The following is a 22,957-nucleotide window of genomic DNA, read 5'->3' as shown; positions in this document are numbered from 1 at the left end:
TGAAAGCTATTGGGCAGCGAGCTGAGAGTCCGAGTAGATGACCTCCCGACCGACCCCCACATGTCGAGCAGCCTGCAGGCCGACTATAAGGGCCTCATACTCAGCTTCATTATTTGTCGCTCGGTAATCCAGCCGGACAGACAGATGCATCCGCTCTTCTTGAGGAGAAAGTAGTAAGATACTGATTCCACTTCCGAGCTGAGTGAATGATCCATCCACAAATATTTTCCATAAAGCTGCGGGCTCGGGGTTATGTACTTCGGTTATGAAATTTGCTAAGGACTGCGCCTTAATTGCTGTTCGAGGCCGGTACTGTATGTCGAATTCACTGAGCTTGGTTGTCCATTTTATCAGTCGTCCGGACGCCTCTGGGTTGAGGGCTCTCCCTAGAGGGCTGTTCATCATAACGATTATCGTGTGCGCCAAGAAGTAAGGCTGGAGCCTCCGAGTAGCGAGGACTAACGCGAAAGCAAGCTTCTCGAGACTAGTGTAGCGGGATTCGGCATCCTTTAGAATGTGACTTAAAAAATACACCGGTTGTTCTTCGTTATCTGGTCATACCAATGTCGAGCCAACAACATGCTCAGTTGATGATAAATAGACGCGGAGCGGCTCGCCGGTAATTGGCTTGGCTAATACAGGCAGAGAGTTCAGATAAACCTTCAAAGCTTCGAACGCCCGGTCATATTCTTCATCCCACTGGAATTTGGTAGCTCGGCGCAAAATCTTGAAGAAGGGCAAGGCTCGGTCGGTCGTCCGGGAGATGAATCGTGACAATCCTGTTATCCGACCGGTAAGACGCTGAACTTCCTTGAGATTTCTAGGTGGCGGCATATCCTACAATTCCTTCACCTTGCTAGGGTTCACCTCGATGCCACGCTCGGTGACGATGTATCCCAGGAAGCGTCCGCTTTTGGCTCCGAATAGACACTTCTGGGGGTTCAGCTTGACTCCGTACATTCTCAGTGTCCGGAAGGTTTCTTCTATATCTGCACACAAGTCGGCCGCTCGAAGTGATTTAATAAGTATGTCATCTATGTATACCTCCAAGTTCCGCCCGATCTACTTTCGGAACACCTTGTTCATCAGCCGCTGGTACGTAGCTCCGGCATTCTTCAGTCCGAATGGCATCACGTTGTAGCAGTAGGTACCATCCGCCGTAATGAAGCTGACTTTCTCCTGATCTTCCAAGGCGAACGGCACTCGGTGGTAACCCTGATAAGCATCCAGCATGCATATCAGTTCGCACCCGGCGATTGAGTCCACCATTTGGTCAATCTGGGGCAGCGGGTAAAAATCCTTTGGACACGCCTTGTTCAAATCACGGAAGTTGATGCAGACTCTCCATTTGTTGCCAGGCTTGGAGACTAGCACCACATTTGCGAGCCAGCTCGGGAATTGCACCTCCCGTATATGACCGACCTCCAGAAGCTTCTCGACTTCAGCTCGGATGATGACATTCTGTTCGGCACTGAAGTCCCTCTTCCTTTGCTTCACAGGCCGAGCGTCCGGCCGGACATGAAGCTCGTGCTGCGCCACGCTCGGCGAGACCCCCGATAGCTCATGAGTTGACCAAGCGAAGACGTCGCGGTTTTGTTGGAGACATCTGGTCAGCTCCTCCTTCTAGCTTGCCTCCAAGTCGGAGGTTATGAATGTCGTGGCCTCCGGTCGGGCCGAGTGGATTTGTACCTCCTCCTTTTCTTCATAAACTAAAGTAGGGGCCTTTCGATTATAGCGTTTACCTTGATGCACGGTGTTTTCCGAGCAGCCTTTGCCTCGGCTCGGACCATCTCCACATAACATCGTCGGGCTGCCATTTGATCTCCCCAGACTTCTCCCACCCGATCTTCCACAGGGAATTTGATTTTTTAGCAAAATGTTGAGACGCCCGCTCGAAACTCGTTGAGAGTCGGTCGCCCCAAGATCACATTGTATGTGGAGAGGGCGTCGACCATGATGAAGTTAGTTGTCTGTGTTCTCCTGGGTGGCTCCTCTCCTAGCGAGATAGCCAATCTGGTATGCGCGATAGGCAAAACCTCATTGCTAGTGAACCCGTATAACGGGGTTGTCATTGGCAGTAGCTCGGCTCGGTCAATTTGAAGTTGGTCGAATGCCTTCTTGAAAATAATGTTGACCGAACTACCTGTATCAATAAATATGCGGTGGATAGTGTAGTTAGCTATTACCGCTCGGATGATGAGGGTGTCATCGTGCAGGACTTCGACCCCCTCGAGGCCTCTAGGCCCAAAGCTGATCTCAGGCCCACTCGCCCGCTCCTGATTGCAGCCGACCACGTGGATCCTGAGCTGCCGAGCATGTGACTTCCTAGCCTGGTTCGAGTCACCGCCTGTAGGTCCACCAGCAATGATGTTGATCTCGCCCCGAGCTGCGTTGTTTCTATTCTCCTCCTCCCGAGCGGAAGGCCTTGCCCGTTCCTGCGATGCTCGGGGATTGACCCTTGGCTAACAATGATGATGCCGCTCAGGTGACTCTCGGACACCGCGCTGACCGGGGCTTTGGTGTCGTCGGTCCGGCGAAGGTGATCGGCGGTAATAGCTTCGTGGCATAGGGTGAGCGATCGGGGGGGAGGCTCCGACAATCGCACGTGTTGTGGGTTGCTGACTGATGGAGCAAACAAAACATGGGAGTCCATACCTTCCCTTTTTGCTTGGGTCGATTAGCTGCCACGTGTTGGATGGCATGCGACCTTGCTCCTTGATGAGGGTGTGCTACTTCCACACGGGGTCCTCTCGGTGGTTGATAGCTGGTGGGCGACCTTCGCTCGGCAGTGACCGGTGACTCGGGTGGCGCTTCTTTTCTTCTTGCCGCCTGGGCTTCCTCTACGTTGATGTACTCACTGACCTTGTTCAGCATGTGGTCGTAGTTACGGGATGGCTTTCGTATGAGTGAGCGTAAGAAGTCGTCGTCGTCGTCCGCGAGCCCCTGTGTAAATGCATTCATCATAGTCTCCGAGGTGACTGTCGGAATATCCATGGCTACCTGGTTGAAACGCTGGATGTAAGCTCGGAGCGTCTCCCTCGAGCCTTGTCTTATGGCGAACAGGTTGACACTGGTCTTCTGGTAGCGTCTGCTGCTCGCGAAATGGTGAAGGAAAGCCGCGCGGAACTCTCTGAAGCTCGTGATTGATCCGTCCGGCAGCCTTCGAAACCACCGTTGTGCCGATCTAGAAAGGGTGGTGAGGAACACCCGACACTTCACACCATCTGTATACTGATGTAAAGTGGCTGTGTTGTCGAACTTAACCAGATGGTCATCCGGGTCGGTGGTCCCATTGTACTCTCCGATTTCCGGGGGCGTGTAATGCCTTGGCAGTGGATCTCGTAAGATGGCTTCGGAGAACTGACGGTTGATCCGCTCGGGGGATGACTCCGTTCATGGTGTCTTGCCCTTCCTTGCGTCACGAACGGGTGCCTCGTCGGATGAAAACCCTCGGTCGAGATTGGCTTGCGCGACTTCTGATGGCGTTTGAAACAAGGCCCGATGGAAAGGTATCGGGGCGGGCGGCGCTTCCACTTGAGTACCGGTCGAACCTTTGTTCTGCTCCCATACTGAGAGCTGCTCCGGTCGGTCCTCTCGCGTCGCCGGACCACCCGATACTGATATTGCCTGCTGTTCTAGCCACTCGGCTAGCGCCTTTTGTTGCTGCTGCTCCACGATCTTGGCTGCTCGTGCCTCAATTAGAGTGTCGAGTTCCTCCTGAGAGAGCGTCACGGTGTGCGGTCGTCCGGCTCCTTTCATCTTCTCTACTCGGATTTAGGTGTATTCCCACAAACGGCGCTAATTTGATCATGTCCAAGCGCTGAGTCGATGAAAACTGGGGGCGTGGTGCTCTCTATTGCCTTCGAGCGATCTCCGCAATGACGTGGACTTCCGATGGACCTGCAACAAAGCTGGGCCGGGAAGGGGTTTCCGACGACGACCCTCCGACGCTCAAGTCAGGCAACGGCGAGATAAAGCAGAGACAAAATAACGAGACTGTGGCTACAATAGATGAGAAAAGCATACCTCCGCCGAAGTATGGAGGTCCTTATATAGGACCCCGGAGAGGCGCATGCACGCTTCTCGAAGCGTACACGCTCCTCAAAGCATACCTCAGAATGATTGTCTCAGAAAAGCGTGCCTGACGCCATACCGCAACCGTTCGAACATATCTCTGCCATGACAGTGGAAACTTCCATCGTACGATCCTCCGTATGGCCCGACCGCCGACCATGCTGTTTGTCGGCGGCAGGTGTCTTAAGAATGATATCACTAGCTGCCCTTTTTGTCCTCTTCTAAGTCTTTTGTCTCTTACTGGGCCAGGCGGGATGGCCGCTCGGCCTCCAGGGCGCTCGGGTGTGTATGTGCATCGGACCGGGAGAGAACACTGCTCGGTCACATACTCGGATGGGAGTACAAGCTGGTTGATCTACAGTTCGACCGAGCGGATCGGCCGCTCGGCACAACGGTTCCTCTGTAAGGGAAACTCGTGAGCGTCGGAAGCTTGACCCGAGGTCGAGCTATCTTCGCGCTGGCCCGGGATTTACTCCGACCGGTCGGCCAGGTGACTTCCCCCGATTAGCCGAGACTTTGACTCTCTCGTGTCGTTGACCCCTTCCTATGTGGGCCCCCGATCCTTACCTCCGGATCAGTGTACTATGACAGTCAAGCTGCTATAGCTTTGTTCAAAGATCCCAAATATCACAACAAAGGCAAGCATATATAAATTAAGTATAATTTTATAAAGGATATTGTTGACAAGAAAAAGATAGTTCTTAAGTACATCCCTACACATAATATACTTATTGATCCTTTTACTAAGTCATTGACTAAAGAGTCATTTCAAGGATATGTAAAATCTTTTAAACTTCATAAAATAAAAAAAAATGATAATTCCAGTTAGCCTCATTGACTATCCTTGAGGTGATCGGCTTAGCCCTACGAAAGTTTTCCACCGACCACTGGGATAAATCAGGATAAATGATGATCCAAATTAACCTCATTGACTATCCCTAGGGGTGACCGGCCCGACCCCACGAAAATTTCCCACCGGCCATTAGGTAAATCGGGAAGCACACGCGGCGACTAGCCCAGAAGCCCAACATTCTTTGGTTGCACCCTCATTTGGAGGAAATTTTTTTGTAAATACGTCATAGCTAGGGATCGAACCGCAGATGCTTGAGTGACAACCTAGATGTCCTCCCGCGGCACCACAGCCCTGGGGATAAAAAAATATAACTTATTGTAAAGACATTTAAATAAATGAAAATGTGATATATTGAGTGTATATGTTTTTATTATATTTGAAAAAAAGGTCTCGATAAGCATGTTGGCAGATTGAGATTACTCAACTCACATGGACAATTATCTCTATTTGTTAAGTATAAATAGAGGTTAGATCGTCGCTTATGAGACAACTTATGTAGCTGTGAATAGAGACATACTCATAAGTTAAGATTGTCTTGATAATTGTGTCAAAATGAAATTATTTATGTAATTATTGGAGTAAATGGACCCACCATTTACTGAATCTGCATAGAGTCATATTAAGCACACAACTAAAGGATACTGGGCTCTTAGGTTGCCCGCTGTAAGTGCTTCCCGATTTACCCTGGTGGATGGTGGGAAACTTCCGTGGGGTCGGGCCGGTCACCCCAGGCTCGACGTTACCCAGCATGATTAATCTTTTTTTTTTTTGCATAGAGCCATATTGAAATTTATATGTTGAATTCAGGTGGCAAAAGGAGATTATGCTCGCCCCTAGTGCCCCCGTCAATCCGTCCTAGGACCAACACGGAGGAGGTAAATCACGGGTGGCTACCAACCTTTGGAATAGTGACTGGCACATGAGGGAGGCATTTACCTCGGCTATGCCAAGATTCAAACCCTAAATCTCACATCTCATGCGCTAGCCACTAGATCGTCATGAGGGGACGAATTTAGGATTATACATTAGATATATCTAAATTGAAATCTGTACAATATTAGATTTTTGTGAAAAACATGCGCTCTTTTTAGTAAAGAGAATAACATCGTAGCATGTGATTCACACCATATGTGTTATGACGACAAGATGGGTAGTAGGAGAATGTATCTCTGCTTATCTACTATATGACCCTTAAGTTTATAAGTTAATCTCAATCTTACCCTAAATGATAATTTGGCTGTCTACTTGAAGTTTTGATCAGTGTCTGGTACTTTAGCATGTTTCCTATTGGTTATGGGTTTATGGAGCATAACTAGAAAAGTGACTTATTAAAATGAATAGATTCTAGCTAAAAAAGAATATTAAGATTGATTTGCATCTATGACATTTATGCATCAGTACCAATTACATTTTTGTTCAGTATATAAAATGTAATTGTGAATAATTGTGTTGATTGGAGATGCTAAACATGCTCATGACATAATAGTCATTGTGAGGAATTAGAGATATTTATATTAATGTAAATAATTTAATCTAGGGTAAAGACATGTTATTGATGTCTATGATTCATTCTATAGAAAAAATGATTAACCAGGCTGGGTAATATCGAGCTTGGGATGACCGGCCCGGCCCCACGGAAGTTTTCCACCGACCACAAGGGTAAATCGGGAAGTGCTCGCAGTGGACAGTCCAGGAGCCCAACATCCTTTAGTTGTGTGCCACATTTGGAAGAAAAATTCCTGCAAATTCGCCATAGTTGGGGCTCTAACCGCAGCTATGTAAAATGTAATAATTTTCTTAGCAATTATTGCTCATTGTACTTGCTATCGCATGAACCATTTTTCCTAATGTATGGAATGAATGTTCTTATTTGGTCTTTGTGACTAATTAATTTTTGCTCTGGTCTTTGTGACATGATCATCTTGTAATCTATGTGACTTATATGGTCTATGATCATATAACCTTTATAGATTGACTTGGACAAGTGAAAGATATTAAACGTTGCAAGCGTTTAGGAAGTGAAGGGGTGATTGATGATGTGTCAAATGAGTTTTATATTTTGATTCAAATTGATCGGTTTTGATTTTTATTTTATTTGAGTGATTGATTTTGGAGCGAGATTTTGTTATTCAAGACATATTTTGCGTTAATTCGATCAGTTACTTTTTATTCATGATTTGTGCTTCATATATTGTAGTTTTTTTTACAGGTAAAGATTTGGACTCATTAATTACATTTGGGTGCACTTGAGTTGGCTAATTTGGACATGGAAATGACCCGATCCAAATTATTGTTGAATCTGGTGAATCCAGTCAGTGTTGTTGTACAGTTCTGTTGAACCCGAACCAACCCAAGCTGCTGGAAACCAAACCGGTCCGAAGCTGATGCTTAAAAACCCAGAAACTGCACGATGAACAGTGGCTTGCGCTATTGTTCATCGTGCGAACACTCTTCCTCCGCGCGTGATCACAAGCTCCGTTCACCATCTCCAGATCTTGGAATTCAATTCCATCTTCAACAGCGAATTCAGGATTTCTCGGCGATCAACAATGAAGAATAGATCGCGATCCATGGGCGTTCCCTAGATCGCAACATTTCTCCTCCGCAATCCGATTCCACCATAGATTGAAGGGCGTTCTCTAGATCTGTGGTCTCCAGGCGTCTACGGAGTCTAGCTAGAGTTTTCCTGAAGCTTCCGTACTCGTTCCACTTCCATATAGGCTCGAAGCTTTGAGATCGAACTGATCATTCGATTTAAGCTTCGATTGTCATCTTCTTCCTCTGTTCTTCACGCAACAAGGTAGCGAGCCAGAAGGGCGTTCTCTGCGGCTTGGCGATCCTTACTTACTGGCTGAAGATCTGATACAGCTGTTGAGAGGTTGAAGGGCGTTCCCTGCGACTCCTGTGCAGATCAGCAAAGAGAAGGGATTGAATCTATGATTTAGAGTTTGTGAATGTTTCTTAACCTAGATCTAGATTCAGTTTACAGAATATTTGTTGATTTAGTTTTTCTTATCATACAAACGCATCCCATTTCTGAATTGAGAGCGTAGATGAGACGAATTTGGAACTCTGTTTTGTTTCTGTCATAGTTTGCAGCTGTAATCAACACAATTCCAGTTTCTGAAATTAGATCTGAGATTTGCAGTTTAGAACATTTATTTTCTACTTGCACGTGAGTTTGTTTGTTAGATTACACGTAGATTGCAATTATCCCTAGTTCTGTTTTAGTCGGCAGCTTTTCATTTCATAACAAATCAGTAGTTAGTTAATTTAGATGATCTGGATTAGTTTTTGCTTTCATCTGTTAAAGAATGGCAACAGTTAGTCTAATTAATAAGTGCTTAGATGAAGTTGATCATTGATGAGCTCAAAGTTCGTTAGGTTTTTAGGATAGATGTAATTTCTGAATGCATCAACTGATTTCTGATTTCGTATCCCTGCTCATTCTGTTTTCTGAAGTTTAACAGTAAATTCTGCTATAGAAATCTGTTAGCTGGTTATAGTTTCAATTTACTTCATTAGGATTAGTTAATTTCAGTTTCGAATTGGAAGTTCCTAAAGAGTCATTTGGCGTAAGTGTTCTAAGTTTTGGATTTTAGGAATTTTACAGATCATGTTTTTAAGGTTTACTGGTCAACAACTTTACTTTAGTTGTTTAAGAAATCCAATATTTTCATTCGATCTATTTCAGTTAGAGGAAAATTAGGGAAGTTGTCAGCTAGTATAATTTCTAGTATTTCCCTAGATTTAATTGTTAGGGATACTTTTCTTTGTCTGTTTAACTCATCTTACAATTTAATTTCTTGAGTTGGATTTATTCCAAGTAGCAATTTGATTGGCTAGGAGCAAACCAGAATTGTAAGTAGGAATTGCAATGCACTAGTGCATGTTGTGTCATTCGATCCTTAGCATAAGAGTTTATCTTTTATTGATAATTAGAAATCCCAAAAAAACAACTTTAAATCCAAGCCAAACACACACTTATTAGTCACTCTTGGAAAAATACGACTTGGGACTCCTTACTACACATGTTATCTTTAGTTTCATTAAGATTCCAATACTAAACAATTTGATGTGCCAAGTGACATGTAATATGGTGATTATCAGTGATCCGTTCACCTCCCTCCATTTAATCCCTCATCGTTTATTGCAATAAAGGTCATCAAAGCATTGGTTACAAACTGACGCTTTCTTCCTATATAACTATGCGTCCAAGAGCAATTAGGAAGAGGGTAAAATCGAAGGTGATCAAAGTACAGAGAACATCCAGTAGAGGGATTTGGTTTGTGACAGTTCTAAGAAGGTTCCAGAGCAGTGATCTTCTCGGCGATAGTAAGCTTCGCAGATCAGAGTCGTCTCCAACAGATCAAAGTCGTCTCCAACGTATTCTCCGAGTTTTCTCCTCTATAGCACTGTAAGTTCATTTCGTTTCGTACGAAGTAATGTATTACAAGCAACAATCTGCACATTATACATGAACAATAGTTAGTTAAACTTTAAAGCTTCCTCCATTCCATTGTCACTATAAAATTCAAGCAATCTAATTACTCTTTGCTCGTCAAATGCGTCAAGATATGTTTATTCTTTTATGGATAACTTAGTGTGTGTGAGGACTGTTGAAATGCTCAGTGCATCTCGTTGTGTACTTGAATTGATCAGCAGCATAGCATGTCCCTGAGAATATTGTCGGGATTGGGAGAAGAGGTGGGGAGACAGCAACGATAAGTTGCAAGTTTCTTTTCATTTGTAGCAGAGACAAAGCTCCTCGTTGATGATCAATGAAGATAAGAGACAGATGCCCTAAACATCTTTTGAAGGATATGGAGCTAAATACCTTTGGAAAGATTTGGCGATTCCACAGGCTCAATAGATCATCCATCACTAAGAGGACCAAGTTGACATTGTCAGATGTTGATCACAACTCTTACTATAATCTCTTAAGTAATGAAACTTGTCCACCCAATTCCATCCTCAATCAATTAAGTTGTGTGTGCAACAATATGCAATAGGTCAGTGGTTTCGCCATGATCTTCTCAGAGAGTGCCATTGGCACATACTCAAGCAAAGAAAAAGGAAATAATGGCTTTGCGTGTGGATTTCTTTTTGCACTTGCAAAAAAAGCATGTGATGAAATCATGAAATGCATGGACTTGATACATTTTTTGTGCACTTGCAAATGACTCAATACAAGTTTGGAGTTTGAAAAGGAATGTTCTTAGATAGTACATGTAAATAATTGGATAGTAACAATCAGACAATTGCTTGATCACATACCAAAAATAGTGAACTCACCTTCCAATTTCGAAGCTGCCTACGGGCAACTCAGTCGAAGAGTCATCCATCTCTACTTCCCCAAGTTCATGTGGCTAAGTGTACGAGGCTTGCTTCATCTTAGCTGCCATTGTATAGTCGGTTAAAACCAGGAAGATTATTGCCAGTAATGGAAGGTAAAATGTTACCAATGGTACACCCTAGTAGTGAAATACGATTGCCTAGAGATAAGAAGGGATTAGCTTGAACAGGATCAAAATGAATGAATGCAGCTTGACGATCAAGACCCAAGGGTATTACTTGGAGTGAATAGAAACAGAACAAATGTAGATTAAAAAAAAACGACAAGAACAAGGAAATTACCTTTCGGCGGAACCACCTAAACCGCTCTTGGATCAAGCATGGAGAAGGACGTACGCCGAGGACAGGCGTGAGATAGATCGCAAAAGGGAGATCGAGTAGTCGAAGGGGTTTAGGGTTTCTAATCTCCGTGGAGAGCAAGCGAGTCCGAGGAAGAAGAGAAACAACCGGCGGCCGACGCGGTAGAGAGAACCAAAACAATATACCGAAGTCAAGTGCAGGAATTTATTATACGTCACCTACAATCTCACCCAATAAAACACCTAAATTGTAGTCCATTAGATACTCAATGCATTGAACTGATCGCTTAGAGTATTGATGTTGGTAAGCTAAATTAGTGCACATGTATTTTTATATCAAATGAAAAATCTCAGGGAGTATGTTGATATTAATCAAACTTTATAGGTATTTTTAAAAATTTGCTAAAGAACGATCGATATCTTAAAGAACTTGGGCCGGATCAAATCTGACAGGGCTTGTGATCCGGCCCATTTATCGTAAGTAGGGATGGAACCCTAATAATAACATTATCTTCGCCACTTTGCTTTCCTCTCTCGAGATCTACCCGTCTTGGGAGTACCTGTTGCTCCCGCCCGATCTCGCGCTCATCAAGTCGATTTCTCCTCCCTGCTTCCTCGATCTAGCGATCAGGTAGGTTGGATTTCGCTTACGTCCTCTGTTTTCTTCGATTGTAATGTTTGATTTTGGATATGATGATATGCGCTTTAGAGGCTTTTATTGTTCTTTCAATTCTTAAACTCGGTGCTTGGTTAGGTTTTAGATCTAAGTTTATGGGTTGAGAAGGAATTAGTAGAGAAAGCGAGTAGGTAAATGAGGAAGCAAATAGAGGGATTGCGTTAGCGGACGGTAGAGGAATTTTTATTTGAAGCTCAAACTTCCTTTCCTTCCGTTCCTGGTTTGGGTGAAACTACAAATAAAAATGGATGAAATTAAGTTTTTTCCCTCACCTTTGCTCTTTAGAAATTGATATTATTATTTATTTACCGCCCCAGTAGAGGGTTTTCAAACCTTTTTCTTAACGTTTTAAAATTCACGATAGATCCTAGCTTATGCTCGGGACTGGCATCAACTATGTTTCCCTCGTGCTTTGTTTTTTCATATCATTCGTTTTTGTGTATTCTTTCTGGAGTGTGCATCAAAATCATAATAAATCTCTGGTGCTCGTGATTGGTAAGGCTAAAATGTAGAACTTTCTCTTCGTTTTGGTAATTTTATGCATAGTTAAAATAATATCTCCAACGATTTAATCCGATATTCATTTTCCCTCTGTTTCGCGTTTCTGCAGTTATTGCATCCTACGTAGCATCATTTGTCTCCATTTTTTTTTAATAAGACCACAATTGAATGTTATTCATATTTGGTTCTTTTATGGTGTTACTTTTCCAATGCAGATATGGCTGGACAGGCACCAGAAGGATCACAGTTTGATGCTCGCCAATATGATACCAAAATGAATGAGCTGTAATGCCTCTTACTTTTAAATCAATACTATGATTACTTAAAAAACATTTTAGCTTTTTTTTTTTTGCCTTTACAGGAAATGCCAGTTTGTTTGTTTGTTTTTTTTATGTTTGTCTACTTGCTGTTGGCGACTGATTTTTTTTTTTGTTGCAATTTCCTTATTGATACAGGCTAAATGCTGATGGGCAGGACTTTTTCACATCTTATGATGAAGTCTATGAAAGCTTTGATGATATGGGTCTTCAGGAGAATCTTCTTAGAGGCATTTATGCCTATGGTAATATGACAAGACAACAGTTTTCAGTTATTCATTTGTGTTACAAAAGAGGTTGGTCTTTTTTAACATTTTACTTTGTAGGTTTTGAGAAGCCCTCAGCAATTCAGCAAAGAGGAATTGTTCCCTTTTGCAAGGGACTAGATGTTATTCAGCAAGCACAATCAGGGACCGGGAAAACCGCCACCTTTTGTTCTGGTATTCTGCAGCAGCTTGATTATGGTCTGGTTCAATGCCAAGCCTTGGTTCTTGCTCCAACTAGAGAATTAGCCCAGCAAATTGAGAAGGTCATGCGAGCACTTGGTGACTACCTTGGTGTAAAAGTTCATGCTTGTGTCGGAGGAACAAGTGTTCGTGAGGACCAGCGTATTCTTTCAAGTGGGGTTCATGTTGTGGTGGGCACTCCTGGTCGTGTTTTTGACATGTTGAGGAGGCAGTCTCTTCGCCCTGATTATATTAAAATGTTTGTCTTGGATGAGGCTGATGAAATGCTTTCACGTGGCTTCAAGGATCAGGTCTCCTCGTCTTTTCTTCTGTCTTAATTTTTCTATTTTGCTTCATATTGAGCAGTCCTTATCATATATAAATTACTTCTTTCTTTTGTGATGCTTTTCGATTAAATTATTGTGATAATATCATATACTCTTGAATCCTTGATGCTTAGCACACACATGATACACCTCGTTTATCCAGTGATAACAATATGGAGCACTTAGTTAAGTTGCGATTTGAAATGTTTGAACCAGTTCCTTGTTTTTTTACTTTGGTTAAATTCTTCTCACATATAGTTAACTATGTTGAGGCATTTTACAATTGGCAGATGGGGGCACCTTGTACTTAAATTATTGCTATTATCCTTTCGCCGCATAAACTCTTTCTTGTTGTTGGCTTAACTTGTATTTACCTCTCGAATGACATAGCAAACAATTTAGTTATTCTAAATTTTCTTGTGTTTCCTGTGTCTGCTTACTTTTTTAAAAACATTTCTTTCGAGTCTTAGTAGTGTGATAAGACTTCATTCCTACAAAATATACTTCTTTTTTGTGCTTAAATATGGACAATATGCATCTTTTCTATCAGATCTACGACATCTTCCAGCTACTTCCTTCAAAGATTCAGGTTGGAGTCTTTTCTGCCACAATGCCACCTGAAGCCCTGGAGATCACTCGGAAGTTCATGAACAAACCTGTTAGGATTCTTGTGAAGCGCGATGAACTCACCCTCGAGGGTATTAAGCAGTTCTATGTGAACATTGAGCAGGAAGATTGGAAACTAGATACCCTCTGTGACCTCTACGAGACACTGGCCATCACTCAAAGTGTCATCTTCGTCAACACCCGCCGCAAGGTCGACTGGCTCACTGACAAAATGAGGAGCAGAGATCACACCGTCTCAGCCACTCACGGCGACATGGACCAGAACACCAGGGACATCATCATGCGTGAATTCCGCTCAGGCTCCTCTAGAGTCCTCATCACAACTGACCTGCTTGCCCGTGGTATCGATGTCCAGCAAGTCTCACTCGTCATAAACTACGATCTACCAACGCAGCCAGAGAACTACCTCCACAGGATCGGACGAAGTGGACGGTTCGGGAGAAAGGGTGTGGCGATAAACTTTGTTGTCCGTGACGATGAGAGGATGTTGTATGACATCCAAAAGTTTTACAACGTTGTGATAGAGGAGCTGCCTTCCAATGTCGCTGATCTCATCTGAGCCGAGAACTGCTGAAGCGATAGCTGGGGTTATTTATGCACTGGTAGGCCTCCATCAGAAGGCAGGCCTGTTTTGTTTTTTTTTTAAATTAAGCTCTATCTATTTTCAGTGGTAAGAATTGCGCTTTTTGTTTTTTGTTTTCTTTAACAGTAATTTGAAACAAGTATGAAGCTTTTAGCTTGTCTTGTGAGAGCTGTTGAGGACTCTGGTGAGAGGCAAGTTTAATGAATATTTTTGTTCACTGCATTTGACATCGTTTGATATGCGATTTTGAGAATAATATATATAGATAGATTTGATATGCCGCGGTTCAGATGTCTCATTGCATCGTCCGCAGTTGAGGGCACACCCCCATGTGTGCATGGGTCCATCGTCCTCAGTCACGGACCGAGTTGTGTGGCATCTGTCGCGCACCACATCTCCGAACCCGTTAGATATGTGTGTTTTTTTTTCAATGTTCCTTTACATATTGTTGGATATATTCTTTTGATAGGATGACAGCCATTTGCACGAATAGTGACTATCCTATTAGTTTCTTGCTCTTTCATATTAGTGAGCTTGAGGGAATGATATAACAAAATAATGTTATAATTTCAAGTGCTCCTCGTTTGCTACTGTAGATAAGCAAATAGTGAAGACAGATTTAGATTTTGTAGGCCTTCTGTTGTAGATTGCTATGGGAGCTAAATTTCAGCTTTTAATTGTGGATTTAGGAGAATTTAGTTTGAGCCGGTTGGCTTAAGATTGGATGGGCCAACTATATGCTCTTTCCACAATTTCAACATAATGACCAAATTGTCAGTGGCGAGTTTACAAGTTGCACATTACATGAACGAGGACACTAGTATTTGCTAATTATTTGTTTGACTTTATCATGTTATACTTGTTCCTTCCGTTCTGTGTCGTTAAACTAATCGAGTCGTATTGTGAATGCAGGACAGGAGATTAGCAGCCCTTCGTATTGTCGTTCATGCTGATTAATGTCGTTTAGTTCGACTATGGCTTTTGATGTTCACTTCTCCCAAATATTTTTACCGGAATGTTTTTTTGTCGGTCTTAGTAATCGACAATAAATATTAATTTACTGAATTGTTTTATTGTGGTTGGGTGCCTGGGTGGTGATACCTTGATTTAAATTTCTCATATGTCTTTTTTCATTTGTTATCGTATACACTATAACTAGAGTTGCACTGGTGCAAGGTTGTTTACAATCAAATTTTGGAATTTGGATCTTTTTGGTTTGGTTTCTTTTGTTTATAGATGCTCAACCATTATATTATGTCCAACCGTTCATCCATATTTCTAATGGGCAACCACATAAACACTAAAAAATGAAGGATTGAAATTGTCAGTCTGCATTTAGGTTGTTGAATTACCGCACCGATATGCGTAGTTCAATTCATGGAAAGAACACATTTTTCATATCTTAAATTGCAAGAATGATGCAAAACGCTACGATGACAGCCTACAAATGTATCAACTGCATTGTGGTTTCAGCCAAGTCAAATGTGCAAAGTAGCTTACTTCACGTGCGCAAGCACATGAGCAGCTAGTCAAAGCACATAAGATGTTTGTTTCTGGGAACTAGGCAGTTCGCTAGAATGGTTTATGGATAAGCATAATGGTGCTGATACAACACATTACATAAATATGCCTCAACTGGGTTCTTAGTTACCCTCGCTGCCTTCTCCTTCACCCTAGATTCGCTGCTCCATCTCGGAGCCTGAATACATCGTCTAGGATCATATGAATTTGCCATCTATTCACCAAAAACTGAAGACTTGCTCACTCCCGTTTCCACTGGAAGTGAGTATATGCATAATGTGCTTGGAAGGCACCCTTCTGAGACGGAGGATAGCATGACTGCTGAACCTTTGCAGCAAGCTGAGTTGATGCTGATCCTGAGGCCATTTCTGATTTCCGTGTTACCTGATTAGGGCACATGGAATACCTTTAACAAAGAATTCAACAGCCATGCTCTTGATAAGTAGCCGTTGTTATATGAGATTTGATTCAATGGAATTGCCCAATCCGCTACTTAAAAATATTGAACGAAAATAATATATATTACTTTTTCAGTGTATTAGATATGTAATCTTTGCCAAAAATGATTGTGATATTGTGATTTCTTCTTAGAATTTATCTGGTAGAGGGAATGAAATGGGGTGGATTGGAAATGAAAATGGGAATGGAATCTAATGAAATAATAGCATAGTGGAAGGTTTAGTGCATGGCCATTAGGGTTTTCCTTTGCCCACAAGTCACAAAATTCAATAGCAGTACTCTTAGTTGTAGGGTAAGCAATAATGTTATTTATGCAATGGTGCAAATCGAGTTTCAGCATACCACTAGTATCCGAGAAAAGAAAGAGGTTCCACTCAATAATATTGCTTTGTCAACGGACTCTTTGTTGGCAAAGATAATATCTGCTTCGCTGGATTAAAAGATAACTGCTTAGTTTCATTCATATCAGCACATTCATGTTGATTGACAGTAGCAGAATATATCTAGAAGGAATGAAAGCTGCAAAGTTTTACCCTTTTGGGTGGCCAGTCAGCACGTCAGTTAGCAAGGTAACTTTAACAATAGGGCCACACTTTGTAAAATGAGAAAACAATGCTTCTCTTGTAGCTGCAAAATGTACCTGCATCAAAAGTATCAGATCCCCAATGACATGTACTGTTTCCATATGAATCTTATGTTCTAATTCAATTACTTACTAGCAACATACAAATTGCAAAACAGCCTTTTCATCTTCATAACCGTGGTTACGAACAATATGTCTTAACAAAAAGCTAAATGACAAATATAAAAACAACTACAATTTACAAGCATTAAAAAAAAAATGAGAAAAATTAACATCATGTTGACCTCAGGCTAATGTATTTCAAATTTCAATCAGATGAAGTAATGGTTATTGAATTTGTAGAGAGGAAAGGAAGACACAAAAAAATGTTTCACATACTTATATAAAACTAATTTAAACTGACAGATAATCCAAAATAGTTTGGAATTTTGGATACACAGCTTTTTGTTGTCGTAGTATTGAGCTCAATGGTGAATAAAGATTAATTATTTTGGATACACTAATTGTACTTGTTTTTATTGTTGCCTGATCATCTTCATGGTCAAATTATGTTATTTCAAAGACAATGGGCTTGGAATGTGATTACCCCATGGAATTTTACAAACAGATTTACCATCCTCAAAACCATCAAGTTGTTTTATTAACAACATAAAGCAAGCATGATTAATAAATTGAGGCAGTATAATCCTCTACATGCATCAAATTTGGAATGCAGACATGCTGAAGAATCCAATGTGATTGTATAACAAATTTCATGTGAATGTCAGAATATTTGCCAAACAAATGAAAATAAGCAATTATAGAAGAAATAAGTATAAAAAACCAATTGTTTTGCTGATTTACATTAGTGACAAAGACAGTTCTTGACTCAAAATCCTCCTTTGAGTTGTTGTGCAGACCTGCAAAACAAGGAACTCAGCCTCAGTGACTACTTCTGCAAGTGACAGATGCCAAGAGCTCAATACACATCATATTAGCCAAACATTCTTTTTGCTAACTAGTTCAAAGAATGAGGGTTATTAAAGAGAATAGCGAGACTTGGTACCCTACTAAGGTATTTTGAGCAAAATCAATCCACTAAACCAATCATGTATAAAATATAAAACATTAGTTCAACATGGAAAAAGAAAGAGCATCGAGCAAGAGGAAATATGGTTACCGCCATAAATGAGAATTATAAAAAAATCTCCACCAATATTGCCAAATAGATGTTGTCCATAACATAATGGAAGTTCACATTAAGAGTGAGATATTAAATATGGAAAAGAAAAACAGATTGCAAGCAACAAGTCAAGAACATTGCGGTATGCCTCTTTGCATAACAACATTAAAAGTACAACTCCAACCAAGAAAATGATTCTTTTTGTCATCTATCAGAGAACAGGAAAGTTACTAAGTATTAAAAATAAGAATTATTATAATATTAATAAATATCGGACTATGCTTCTGAGTTTTGACACAGATCTATCATGGATTCATATTGATGCTAAAACTTAAACAAATCACTATTGATTCTTCTGAGTTTTAGCATCAATAGTTCAATACCTAAACAAATCACTATTGATGCTAAAACTTATTACTGATGAACATCAAAGCTTGCTAGTAAATCTAGACATACCATAGAGAGACATTAGTGAGAATAATGTGTAACCTATTGTGAGATGTATTGAATCCAGTAACTGTAACTGTACACATGAATTCTAAATATTGTAAACTGAAAATCACAAGTGCCTACAACTTATAGAATCAAGAAAATAAACAATACACGTTGTTTCAAGGTCTGACTGAAAGACATTCCATAGCGCATCAATGACCTGATAGTAACTTGGATTTTGAGTCAATCAAAGCTGCCTGCTTTGAGCGGAGCTTTTGCATATCTTTTTCCACTTTTTGCAGCTTTAATTTTACATCAGTTATTTCCTGCATTAGGAAATCAAAGAAACATAATAGAATAGTAGTTTTAAATTTTTTTTAAGTTTCACATGGCAAGGTTTATTGCTCACAGTTTGGATGGGCTTGGGTTCACTGTTTCCATTTGCAAACTGCAAGGATTCAATCTTATCTGATGTTAGACTACACGGAACCGAATTCTGTATCATAGTTGTTTCTGAGGTATTCTTCTTTTGTGCAGATTGAACTACTTTATCAGATTGTTTCTTCTGCTCACATAGAGATGATGCTGAAGTACATGTTGGCTTCAGAAGCTTTACAGTATTATTTTTCACTCTTGCTGACTCATTACAAATAGACAAATATTGGCACTTATTGGGCACAGAGCCACTTGCCTTTTGTAATGCCTCTTTAGTTTGCAGATGGTTTTCCTGCCTGCCTGAAAAAGAGGCAGACATATTGCCAGAAGCAATATCACCATGTCTTGTCTTTTGCAATTTATCTACTTCTTCAAATGAGTGCTGCTTATTGAGCTCCAGTAAATCATGTCTTTGAGAACTGTTGGTGACAAGTCTCCTTTTATGACCTTTATCAAATGCAGTACTCCTTTCAGTGTTATTGCCACTAAAAGTTGCATATGGCTCAATTAATGCGTGCTTCAAGTCTTGAATCTCTTCAGTTTGAGGTTTTAGTTTTTCTGTTCTAGTTAGACAGTGTCTTAAACCTCTTAATAAGGACTCATTTTCTTTGCATGGCTTCCCGAGCCTATCCCAAACATTACCACGAGGCTCTGTAATCTGTGCCTCTTCGGCATCTGCATCATTTCCAGACGGTCCACTTGGAATAGCACTTCTATTGCAAAGAGACTCACGGTTAGTATCTTCTGTATGAAAAAAAGGTAGAACACTGTATCAGATATATATGCAAGGGCAAAAAAATTTGCAGACGTGTTTATCTTTATTCAAAATTGGCTATCAAAGCAGAGAGTGAAAATTCTTTTACTAGGGGAAAAAAGAGGAAAATGATTCTTTTTTTAAAAAAAAAAAAAAAGGAAAAGGACTTGCCTCTACCAATTGCTTGTGAATTCCTCATGACTGTTTCTGACTTTGGCACATGCGAAGGTTGACGAGGCAATGCACTTGAGCTATTTTTGGCTATCTGCTCCATATGAATGATGAAGTTAGATAGTGGGGAGCCTTTCTAGAAACTAATGTGAGAACTAAGACAAAGGGCTTAGCCAATCAACCTTCCAATGCTGATTTTGTCTTTCTAGGCATTGCTCACCACCAGAAAAAAATTTAGCAGAGGATATCAAACTAGTATCCGCAAACATTTTGAATCCATTTTGAGTCTGATTAATGTTGTTTGTCTGAACCACACTATTGATTGCATGTGTTCGTTGCTGTGGCCTATCAGCAAGCACTTTGATGGAAGCAATTTCACTAGGACGCCAACCTTTATGGCCCTCTAAATCATCAATGTTGTTTGCATGGCTCAAGTTTTCTTCATTATTTGATAGATCAGAAAAATCGCCTTTGGACTGAAATATAGAATACAAATAATACATGAATAATTATCATGAAGATGCAAGATGAATTAAGTTTTTACAAATCCTGAAAAAGGGAAACAATAGGCCAACAGTCCAGGCAGTGCCATCATGGACCTATCACCAAACTAGCACCAGATAGAGGACTAGGCACTTAGACACTAGCCCATGAAAACAACCTTATACCAAGTTGTTCCATTATTCATTGCTTTAGAAATTCACTAGAAGCTTTACATGAACTAAAATGTCAGTCCTAGTAAAGATTGCCATCACCAACCATTGTAATCTTTAGCTTTCTATATTTTCATCTTAGGACTCTCTAACATTCTACTAGAGTTTTCTATAAATAAGCAACTAAAGTTTCTTCACTTGAACTATTGCTATAACGACCCATGGGATTCCTTGGCACCGACAAGCAAGAGCTACTGTGAGTCGTCTTCCACCCATAGTAATCTAGACATTTGTAATATGCCTGTGCTGCTAGAAATCAATTTTTCCATTTCAATTAATTAGTAATTCTTCTCCTTAATCATAACAAAAGAAAGCAATTAGATTTTCTCAAAACAAGTTTAATTTACATGGTATAATGAACCATAAATGCCAAGTCTCATTAACTATCCACGTATGATACACCCCAGTTAAGCATAGATTGTCCCATATGCTCACCACCTATGCAAGTAACCCAAGAGCCAATAAGGCTTCACCAGTAGCAATTACTCAAATTTAATGCCAATAACTTCCTATTCCTTGACAAAGTATGGAGATTACCTTAGTTGTTTCATCTAAACAGTGAATAGGAGTATTTGAAGCAATGGTTTGAAGTGATAGATAATTCCAGAGCCTGCACGATATAATAGTTAACATAGATAAGCAATACTAACCACATAAAACACCAACATATTTGTTTATTAAAAAAGCAAATACCATGCTACAAAGTTTTCACTTTCATTGCCAAGAAAAGCCTCCAGTTCATCTCGGGCTTGATTTTGATGTTTCCCATTGCAAACAAGAATAATGATGTACTCCTGGATATGCAAATAACAACTTATTCCATCCCACCATACTAAAACACTTAGGAAATTATTTAACAATAACTTCTTAAATAAAAAAAATTCGATATAGCCAACCCCACCTAGTGGGATAAGACTTGGTTGTTGTTGTTGTTCTTTAATAAAAAATTTGGATGGTGCTCAAACATGATCTAAGAGATCTAACCATCTGGATATTATTAACGATAAAACCTTGGAGTGATTAAATCCTGATATTCATGTAGCCAGTATAGCCAACACTAAATAGTTAAAACTAACATGGCTTGATAATGATGAATCAGAAGATCATCATTATTTCACTTAATTGATGAATAAATATTATTTTAAAATATATAAAGACTAAATCATGTTTTATTGATATCATGCAATTACTATTATTAGCATTGCCAATTGATTTAAAGCCTCATCCTAAGCCATTTACACAGCCACATAAGCTTTATACAGAAAGGACAACATGAGATCTACAGTCTACTAATGGCCTCATATAGATCAAGCACGCTAAATAGATCACTAGCTTGTTAAAATTCAAGATATCAAGTTAGTATTGATTATATTAAGCTAGTTTTACCAAATAGATAAACAAAAACCAAGAATATTTACCACCACCACCAACAACCCCTCCTCCCCCTCCCACACAGCCGTGTACACACACACACAAATTTTTTTTTTTGTGGCATCTGTCGCTATTTTTTATTTTATTTGTTGTTCTACTATTATCAACATTTAAATAGCATCTCCATTACTCCATGCACAACAATGAACTATAAGAAAAGTTCTGTCTGTAATCCACATTTTATCATCCTAACCAAAAATTCTGATCAATTAAGAAGAAACTCCATGATGCAATTTTAATAATGAGGGACAATAGTATTTATGCAACACGAGTGTTCTATGACTATTTGGTCTTCAAAGAAGCAAGAAGTTCCATATTATAGGTGGAAGAATATCCCAGAGCAAACCCTACAGCAACCAGCCATGATATCTTCTGCTGCTTGCTTGACAATCAGGATGTAAATACCAGCTAATGTGAGAGATATCCTCAAAATAAATACAGGCATTCTTCCAGTTTGATTGAGCATTTCCCAATCGCTCACCATTGATGTATTTGTTGTTCCAGCATCATGAAATGGGCAAAAAAAAGTTCGGGTTTCCACCGTTCAGCCATTAGGATGATTCTTGACCTCTCCTCGCTCTTACCCACTTTTAGCGTGGTATTGGGCGGAACAGGTCTATCCCGGTATCCGAACTATATCTAGTCATCAATACAGGAAAAATCTCCGTTCTAAACTAGCGAGCATAATTCAGAGTAAATTTTCCAAGATCCCAATCCCGGTCTCTCCCACCAAATCCAAGGGGGAAAAAACCCAATTCAAAACAATACCCTATCCGAAAAATCTCCATAGTGAAGCAAGATCATTGCCAGATGCATAATATATACAAAAGCTAATTTAACAGGAAATCGTATGCCAGGTGGTGAGATCTTGTACCGTGAGGACGTCGTCGGAGTAAGCCCCGAGGAAGTCAAGGAGCTTGCGGGACACAGCGTCTCTAAGCGCAGTCGCCTCCAGCGACCTCCGATCCATCTTGAACGACCTCGGCTCCGACGAGAACACATCAACACCGGCCACCTTGCCCTCCGGCGACGGTTGATCGGGGAGGCCTCGCTCCGCCATTTCCCTCTCTACTCCAGTCTCCATAGCCTATTATCACACTAATCGTGGTTAAAACAAGTCAGGAACGCGGATGAATTTGATGCTCGTGCTTACTCTAAAACACACCCGCTTTATTATTCGTCCGTATGCGGGCCCATCTGAGATCCGATACGTTGACCCACGTGGGTTCGAATTGCTGG

General features: G+C 40.8%; 2 protein-coding genes and 1 long non-coding RNA gene across 7 annotated transcripts; 1 reads left to right on the top strand and 2 right to left on the bottom strand.

The window, feature by feature from the left end:
* Nucleotides 1-9,012: 9,012 nt before the first annotated feature.
* On the bottom strand, nt 9,013-10,792 carry LOC121972037. The gene is made up of 3 exons (XR_006109302.1): nt 10,565-10,792; nt 10,223-10,325; nt 9,013-9,391 (listed from the first exon to the last, which is right to left on the bottom strand). It is a non-coding gene; the product is annotated as an uncharacterized LOC121972037 (long non-coding RNA).
* Nucleotides 10,793-11,067: 275 nt separating this feature from the next.
* LOC121972015 (eukaryotic initiation factor 4A-15) lies at nt 11,068-15,241 on the top strand. 5 transcript variants are annotated; one of them, XR_006109298.1, is made up of 7 exons: nt 11,068-11,212; nt 11,974-12,043; nt 12,214-12,320; nt 12,402-12,832; nt 13,398-14,076; nt 14,184-14,248; nt 14,975-15,241. XR_006109298.1 is itself a non-coding variant. In XM_042523617.1 (6 exons), exons 2-5 carry the CDS (start codon nt 11,976-11,978, stop codon nt 14,031-14,033), a joined length of 1,242 nt encoding a protein of 413 aa, XP_042379551.1. In that variant the 5' UTR covers nt 11,068-11,212; nt 11,974-11,975; the 3' UTR covers nt 14,034-14,076; nt 14,970-15,241. The 5 variants fall into 5 exon arrangements, 3 of the variants coding, with proteins under 3 accessions (XP_042379551.1, XP_042379540.1, XP_042379529.1); XR_006109296.1 differs by having other exon boundaries at nt 14,970-15,241; XM_042523617.1 differs by lacking the exon at nt 14,184-14,248 and having other exon boundaries at nt 14,970-15,241.
* A 182-nt stretch (nt 15,242-15,423) lies between these two features.
* On the bottom strand, nt 15,424-22,831 carry LOC121972007. Its single transcript, XM_042523582.1, has 11 exons — nt 22,593-22,831; nt 20,981-21,081; nt 20,825-20,897; nt 19,757-20,050; nt 19,575-19,668; nt 18,624-19,393; nt 18,435-18,540; nt 17,464-17,519; nt 16,571-16,677; nt 16,380-16,467; nt 15,424-15,962 (listed from the first exon to the last, which is right to left on the bottom strand). Exons 1-11 carry the CDS (start codon nt 22,800-22,802, stop codon nt 15,819-15,821), a joined length of 2,043 nt encoding a protein of 680 aa, XP_042379516.1. The 5' UTR covers nt 22,803-22,831; the 3' UTR covers nt 15,424-15,818.
* Nucleotides 22,832-22,957: the final 126 nt, after the last annotated feature.

Source organism: Zingiber officinale, chromosome 1B (assembly GCF_018446385.1).
Source record: "Zingiber officinale cultivar Zhangliang chromosome 1B, Zo_v1.1, whole genome shotgun sequence".
Classification (NCBI taxonomy): Eukaryota; Viridiplantae; Streptophyta; class Magnoliopsida; order Zingiberales; family Zingiberaceae; genus Zingiber; species Zingiber officinale.
Note: the sequence above shows the minus strand (reverse complement) of the source record. Positions and strands in the feature narration are given on the sequence as shown.